This window comes from Idiotropiscis lumnitzeri, chromosome 2 (assembly GCF_059441095.1).
Source record: "Idiotropiscis lumnitzeri isolate Australia: NSW breed Sydney's pygmy pipehorse chromosome 2, RoL_Ilum_1.0, whole genome shotgun sequence".
Classification (NCBI taxonomy): domain Eukaryota; kingdom Metazoa; phylum Chordata; class Actinopteri; order Syngnathiformes; family Syngnathidae; genus Idiotropiscis; species Idiotropiscis lumnitzeri.
Genome location: NC_142392.1, coordinates 27026956 through 27035312, shown reverse-complemented (window position 1 = coordinate 27035312; position 8357 = coordinate 27026956). Strand labels below are relative to the sequence as shown.

At 45.1% G+C, this 8357-nt stretch overlaps 1 protein-coding gene across 1 annotated transcript in view; it reads left to right on the top strand.

Annotated features, from left to right (window-relative positions):
• Positions 1 to 6036: 6036 nt before the first annotated feature.
• LOC148342148 (uncharacterized) overlaps positions 6037 to 8357 on the top strand; it is a 47050-nt gene continuing 44729 nt past the window's right edge. Inside the window, exons 1-2 of the mRNA XM_088284763.1 lie at positions 6037 to 6111; positions 6370 to 6509. Coding sequence (XP_088140889.1) covers positions 6037 to 6111; positions 6370 to 6509 — 215 coding nt within the window. The remainder of the gene's footprint in view (positions 6112 to 6369; positions 6510 to 8357) is intronic.

Sequence of the window (8357 nt, the reverse complement as noted above, 5' to 3'; positions counted from 1 at the left end):
GTCCCGACGAGCAATCGCTTGCTGTTGTTGCTGCACATCGTTGCAGTGCCCGAAGGTCAGAGGTTACCAGCACTTAACCTTCGGAAAAACACTGTTTACTCGTGGGAGCTGTGAGAGTCGGGGGAGGGTACCTTTCCAGCCAGGTCGCCGAATAGCCGATGCTTCACCCAAGACAGATGAATCCAGTTGGGTCTTCCTTCCACCTTCACGGCAGTGGGCGTGGCGATCAGCACTCGATAAGGCCCCTCCCTTGATGAACACCCAGTCTCCTGCGGCGACTGGAGGTTGACGATGCTGTGGAGACAATGGCATATCTGGCAGTTCATTGGCGTGACGACATTCGCGATATTCGAGTGTCTTTCTCATGTAGTGGGCCAAGTCATGTACTGAGTCCGGGGCGTCTTTTGTTTTTAGTGTCAAGTCGGGAAGATTGTATGGCCTCCCATACAAAAGTTCGAAAGGAGTCAAACCCTTCCCTTCTGCTGGCAGGATATGCATATTCATTTTTACAATATCAATACAGTCAGGCCATGGTCTTTCTGTCTCTTTCATGGTTTTGATCAATTTGTTTTTTATTGTACCATTCGTTCTTTCAACTAAACCAGCACTCTGTGGGTGATAAATGCAATGCCTCTTTAAATTTATTTTGAACTGTTCTGACAATCTTTTAATAACCTCATTTACAAAATGGGACCCATTATCACTTCTGATGACTCTCGGGATTCCAAATGTTGGTATTATATGCTTACATAGTGCTTTAGCCACTGTCAACGCATCAGGCTTGGCTGTGGGAAATATTTCAACCCATTTTGAAAATACATCAATAATCACCAAACAATATTCATACCCTCGTGACTTGGATAATTGAATGAAGTCCATATGTATCGTATGAAATGGGTGTTCAGGCTCTGGAAACGAGCCTCTTTTTGGTCTCACATTTCCTTGTGGATTATTTTTAATACAAATCAAGCATTGTCTGCAAAAGTTTTTTGCATATTGTGTGAACCCAAATGAATTAAAGTGTTTGTTTATTTGATCAACCATGCCCCCTGTTGACACATGGCATGGTCCGTGTGTCACAATTGCTGCCCATGAAAATAGAGATCGAGGCAGCCATGGCTTATCATCCGGACCGCTGTAAAGTCCGTTGTCATATGTTGCTCCTTTTTTTATCCATAATCGTTTTTCTGCATCAGACACTATCTTGTGCCTTTCCTTGAGAATGTCTTGCAAGTCATCAGTTTCATCTGCCTTGATCTCAGCTTTACAAACAACGGTATTTTCTGCTGCTGCAGCTTTTGCCGCCTGATCAGCAAACCTGTTTCCTACTACCACTGGGTCATTTCCCTTAAGATGTGCTTCACACTTACAAATAGCTAGCAATGAGGGCAGCTGGATCGCAGCCAGGAGGTTAACAAGCAACGATTTATGTTTGACCTCTTTTCCTGTTGTTGTGATAAACCCACGAAGCTGCCATTGACGGCAAAACGTGTGTGCAGAGCTGTATGCGTACTGGCTGTCTGTGTACACTGTGACGGGCCTGCCCTCATAAATCAAACATGCTTTCGTGAGAGCGACCAGCTCAGCTGCCTGAGCAGACATATTTGAGGCTAGTTTTCCTGCTGCGACTATGGTGGTTGCGGTTGTTACTGCATAACCTGCATGACTTTTGCCACACTGATCTTTAAACGCGGATCCGTCAACAAATATGACATCCCCCTCTGCTAGGGGTATATCAGTGATGTCTGGTCTAGGTTTATACATAACGTCAGTTTCTGTTACGCAATCGTGTGGGGTACCATCATGCGGTGTGGGCATCAGAGTTGCTGGATTCAATGTTGTACATCGTTCAATCGTGAGGTTAGGTTGTGATAGTAGGAGTGCCGTGTAGGACAGGTGTCTTGCTGGTGAAAGAAATGACATTTTTGATTCCAGCAACAAAGCTGTGACCGCATGTGGCACCTTTAGGGTTAGCTGGTGATAGAGGACTACCTCAGCTGATGCTTGTACTGCTAGGGCGGCTGCCACTACAGCTTGAACACAGTATGGGGTTGCCCTGGCAACAGGGTCTAAGTATTGCGAGTAATATGCTACTGGCTTAAGCCTAATGCCATGGTGTTGTAATAATACTGAGGTCATGTAATCTCGCTTAGCATCTACTGTTTGAATGAATGGCTTGGAATAATCAGGCAATGCTAGTGCTGCAGTATCAGTTATTGCCAATTTCAATTTGTCAAAAGCTGTGTCAGTAGACTTTGTCCAACTCAATTTTGCTGACATTGCCATTGGATCAGTGTGTATCATGTTTTGTAATGGCTTTGCCAGGAGCGCGTAATCTATTACCCAAATTCGGCAGTAGTTGCATAACCCTAGAAAAGCCATTAATTGTTTTTTAGTAGTTGGTTTTGGTGTCGCTACGATAGCTGCTTTTCTGTCTTGACTAATTGTTCTCCCGTCCTGTGTGAGTGTGTGTCCCAAATATTTAACCTCCCTCCTCCACAGTTGGAGCTTATTTTTAGAAACTTTGTTTCCTGTTTCTGCCAAATGTTGCAATAGTGCAATTGTATCGATCTTACATTGGCTCTGTGTCGGGGATGCGACCAGAATGTCGTCTACGTACACAATGATTTGGCTACCCTCTGGTGGGTCAAATTGGGATAGACAGTTAGCGATAGCTTCTGAAAAGATAGTGGGTGATTCAGCATATCCCTGTGGTAATCGAGTGAATGTCAATTTTGCCTTCTTAAATGTGAATGCGAACCAAACTTGTGCTTTCTCTGATAGCGGAATGCTAAAAAATGCATTGCTGAGATCTATTACCGTGAAGTACTGTGAATCTGATCGAAGCGAATTCAACAATGTGTGTGGATTTGGCACATTTGGGGTTCGTTGTATGACTGCGCTATTAACTGCTCGGAGATCTTGCACTAACCTCCATCCCTCTGAGGGTGGGGCCTTTTTTACTGGAAAAATAGGTGTATTGCATTCCGCTTCAGGTGCTTGTATCAAAATTCCTGCTTCCTTTAATGCATTTATTATTGGCTCAATTCCATTTTCAGCATCAGGTTTCAGTGGGTATTGTTTAATGCGTGGTTTATGGTTTGTTTTCCCCCGTATTCGAACTGGGGTGACCCCTTTCATGAGCCCTACATCAGCCGGCCCCTTGCTCCACAGGGAGTTGGGCAGCCCCATCAGGGCTTGCTCTTCCACATCTGTTAGCAAAATACATCACATCTCCAGAGGTGGATGCATGTGCACCTGCGGGTGCATTGTGACCCTGAGTGTGAGTTTGAGCCTCGACCATCCAGTAGATGGGGAGGTCTCTAGTTTCTCCCCACTCCGAGTCCAATCCCTAATAGTGGACACCAATGTGGCAGAGACAGCGTTGTCGCTCCACTCGTCTTGGTGTGCCTTTGTTATGGATATATGTTTACTCCCTGGGTCCGGCATTAAGTCCAAAATGCATGCTGGTGGGTCCACCGTACAGAATGAGGCGGGCCCTCGGAAAACAAAATACATCACTTGGACTATGCTCGGGCCACACCGGAGCAAAGCCTCGGTGTAGGGCTCATCTGGCCCCGGGGTCCTACTATATCTTATGGTCATGTGTAATTCTTCTGCTGGCATTGTATCATACTCTCCCACAAGGTGTTTTTTTGACAAATCAATGATATGCTCTGCGGTGTGGGTCACATCTGCCGAGGGGAATTCCAAACTCCACCAGTAATATGGCACGTCCTCAGCTTCCGTGACCATCACAGGAACGCAGTCTAGGGGACAGTGAATTACTTTAAACACCCCTTTATTTGTGGGAACAATGGCTAGTTCCATTTGGAGCATATCTGCCCGTCCCAACAAGTTATGTGGGCACCTAGCCATCATTAGGACTCGGCTAGTGGAAGCTACCTCCCTATTCTGGCCCCATTCCAATCTTACAACTTCACTCAAAGGAACTTTCGCCTCCTCCCCACTCGCCCCCGTCATTACTACCACACGCTTAGATTTTGGCACACTGGCTGTCTCTCTAATTACAGATCTTTCCGCCCCTGTGTCTGCGAGGCACATCATAGGCTTATTGTTTACATATACCAAAGTTTCTGGTCTTAGTTTTGAATGCACGTCTTCTTCAGACAGCTGGACCTCTATCTGATTTCGGCCACAATGTTTATCTAACACAACACTTTTTCTCCCTTCATCCGTCCGGACTTTTCCTAGTCATGCCTGCTTGCCATCTCTCTCCCGACATTCTCTGGCAAAATGCCCAGATCTAAAACAAACAAAACAAAGTCCTTTCCTCCTTGCCTCCTCTCGTCTCTCCTCGTTATCACAATCTCTGCCACCCCCCCCCCCCCCCCCCATCTCATTTTGTTTTTCTGGCTCTCTCGCGGCCCCCTCCACTCTCTGCGCCCTTTTGGCCCCTGTCCCCTCCAATCTGTGCGTAAAATGTAAGTTTCCGCACCCTCTCGCAACTGGACCTCATGCGCTTTTTTCTTCATTTTATCTTTCATCACCTTTTCCGCGTGGACTACATTGTCCATAAATTCATCAATCGAGGCCGTGGGTAGCGTTACCATGTTTTGTTCTATCCATGCTTTTATTTGTGGTTTAAGGCCGAACAAAATTGCTTGCTTCAATTGCTGGTTGAAGGGCCCATTAGGGTGACCATCTTCACTGATACCACTGTTTATTTTAAATACTGGGTACAATCTAGCCCTGTACTCTTGTACTGTTTCTTCCATCGACTGTGTAGTTTGACTAATCTTAGCATAGTTTGGATGTTTTACAAACACACGACGCATATTTGCAAAAATGGAGTCTGGATTGCTTAAACTATTAACAACCTCGCCTGGTGACATAATAAGATCGTTACTTTTCCCTGTGTATGGGCTCCACTGCCCTTTGCACTGGTGCCATTTTAACCCTGTAATTTGCATGAGTGCCTGCTGCATTTCGGGGCCATTTAGATGATAACTTTGTTGCAAGTCAATTATTCCCTGAACGCACCCTTCTACATCATCAGTGGGTTTTGGAACATGTTCGAGGACCTTAATCATTTGTTCTTTTGTCCAAGGCCTATGAACCAATACATAATGAGGTTGGCCGTCTTCCCCTGCTCTCGGATTTGCCACCTGGATGAGCGGGAAGGTCTCAGTGGGTTTACTTACCTCGGGTCCCTCCAGGAGGATTGGCGTTCCCCCCATCTCTTTATTCCATGATAACTCGGGCCCTTGACCCCTACGCGTCATCATGTGTGGCCCCGCATTATGTGATGTGGAATTAAGGTCATATCTCGGCGGCGGTATTGTCGGGTACAGCTGTGTCGTAGTGGGTGTGAATGTAACATTATCATCTTGTAATGGTGGTTTTACTTTTTTCATTCGTGTCTTTTCCCCCTCTTGTATATTTTGTGTTGCATTTAACTGCTGTTCTACGCTTGGCCCCGTAAACAGCTGTTCCTTCCTTATTTTAATCACTCGCTTACGTCCCCTTCCCTGTGTCTCATCATCCTCAGCACGAGCCACATTAATACCACTTTGGCTCTCCCCCTCTTTCTTACGCATCTCCTCATGCCAAACTCTAGCCTGCCTCAATTGTTTCCCTGGTGTATCACGAGTACGTTGCTTTTGCCGGTCATGAATGGAGAGGTTTCTCAACAACTCCCCAGTCTCTCTTACTCCAGCCAAGTCTGGATCAAATTGATAGCGTCCTTTCCATTTACCCAAGTACTTCGTACTACCCGGGAACTTGAGTTCCATCTTTTTTACCATATCGGGTGATTTTGACCTGTCAGGTCTGGCTCCCCTTTTTTTCTCTTTCTTCCCCATTGTCTGCTTGTTAGTAGTCACACAAAAATACTTTGAGAGATTCTCTGGAGAAATGCTACGTGCTCGCTCACTTCCCCTGATGTCAAGCTTCTACCTTTTGACCTAGCGTCTCAGGAGGACATCAGCTTGGTGTTTAAATTTCACGGAACGTGAACGATTTTAGATCTCCTTCAAATACTCTCCATGCACACACATATAATCCGCAGTTAGTATGTCAGTCACAGGCCTGGTCAATTCACTGTCTCACTTGTTCGGACCCGAACCACCCGGGAGTTCCGTTACCCGGGTGCACCGTTAAAACAACTGGTTTTTAATCTGCAGAAGCTACGTTATCTGCAGTAATGTTTTCTTGACTAAACCAAATCTACAGAAGTTACGTTATCTGCAACAATGTTCCAAATTTGCAGAAGTTACGTTATCTGCAGTGAACAACAGTGAAGTAGCTAAGTCTCACACCAAAAACCGTCTAGGTGCCGTGGTACCCAAAATACTTCAAGAAGTTTTTGTCTTACCCCTTGCAGTCCGTGTCTTTCCCCTGGTTCAGTCGGATGTCAACCGGGGCACTCGTCGGGAGATCCTGCGAGACCGGCCTCAAAATCAGGACGAGATGAGGTTTTTTAAGTCCTGGTTGCTGTGCACAGTCTTTTCCTCCGGTCGTCACCGCCTCCCCCTCCGCATGACCCGGTCAACACCCGTTTTGAAGGATCGAAGGACCACTGTAAAATGTCAAGGGAGAATCACCCCTATGTGGGGGAGCGACTCACGCCTCGGCAAGTAGGAATTAAGACACGGACAGCAGACTACAAGTTTCCGGCCGGGAGAGATGAAACGCCAGTGAACAGGTCTGATCTCTGAACCTCCAGTTCTCTCCAAGCCTTTTATTGAATATCATAAGTCACGTCGACATGTGCCGACACATTTCAATCAATACAGAAATCAATACAAGTACATACGACCGATTCAAAGGTACCTAAATTGTCAAGGGCATGTTTACTTCGGTCCAGCTGGTGTTTACTTGGTCCATGTCCGCCTCCCCTCGTGTGTATTCAGGAGTGGAGTTTGTTCGGTTGCCCTGACCTAAGTGGTCGTCCTGACCTAACCTAAGTGCGGTGGTGTGATGGTTAGTTCCTAGATTTTAGTTAATAAATGAACTAGAGTTAGTAACAATATCATGAAACTTTATGTGTTATGTATTTAAACTGTGCATAACATTGGACTGTATGTAAAATCAAACTGTTGTGTGATATTAGACTGTGTGTGATATCGGACTGTGTGATATTATTTTATTACATTCGATAACATGATTGCTCCTATAATGTTCTTCACACCCCCCCAAACGGGATGCCTGCTGGGTGAGAGGCATGGTCCTAATGTCCGCCACAACTTTCCTATTGTTCCATGTACAAACGATTCACATATAGGAAAAGAAAACTTGCATGACAACTATACACAAATTATCAATAAAGTCAACTTGCCAATTGTTTGATGAATAATAAAATTATAATAAATTAAATGACAAATAATATTTTGGCAGTTAAAAATGAGTTTCAGTAAAATAGGTCTATCTAAGTTATTCCGCGCAACAGGACTCCTGGTCATAATATTAAGGAGATTGCCTTGCCTAGGTCCCAAATTGTAGCTCGAGCAACTATAAACGCGGCGGGAATTTCCGACGGTCGGAATCCGATACTTATTTAAGAGCTTTCGAGTGCTATTATTTTGAGAGAACGGCTCGTCGTCAATAAAACCGACCGAGGAGGAATGCTTAAACCCATCATGTATTGCCACCTCAGTAGAAATTATATCAGTATGAGATGTAACAGCGTATGGTGTGTAGCGCTCAGATCTAGAAGAAAAGCTATGTGTGTTGTCTAAGTCTAGCATAGCGCTAGTTAGCTCTAGCCTTACAGACTCCATACCCTTCCTTACAGGCTCACTATTCGCCTGCAGCCCGACCTGCTCTAATATGAATAGTCATGGAAGGCTCAAACAATAATCTATGTTTTTAGAAAGATTGATGGCGCCTTCCCAGTTAGGGTGAAGGCCGTCCATCCTCAGCAGGTCGGGTCGGCCCCAGAAAGAAGGCCAGTTATCTTTAAACTGCAGTCCCTGCTCACTACAAAAACTAGCCAGCCACTTATTTAGCGAGAATAATCTACTAAACCTCTCATCATTGCCTCTCGCAGTCAACAAATAAGTGAGATGGTATTGAAGTTGTTGGAATTTATCTTTATATCAATGTTAGAATTTAACTTTAACCCAATGTAAACTCAAATAAGTAATCTGACTCCAATTTGCGACCTTACCCAACTCCCACACATCCAACAATATGCGCGCTCGTTCTGCAATAGAAAGGTATCAGGAAGCCGGCATTTTCACACACGAGTGGATTTATTCCTAACACACAAATCTACAACTTGAGTTTGGGTCCCTCTCAATACAGCTCTACACCTCTCATACCACCAGCGAATGTGTTCTACCCCCGAGTTTCCCAGTCCTGATTCATACTATACAACATGCAAAATGGCACAG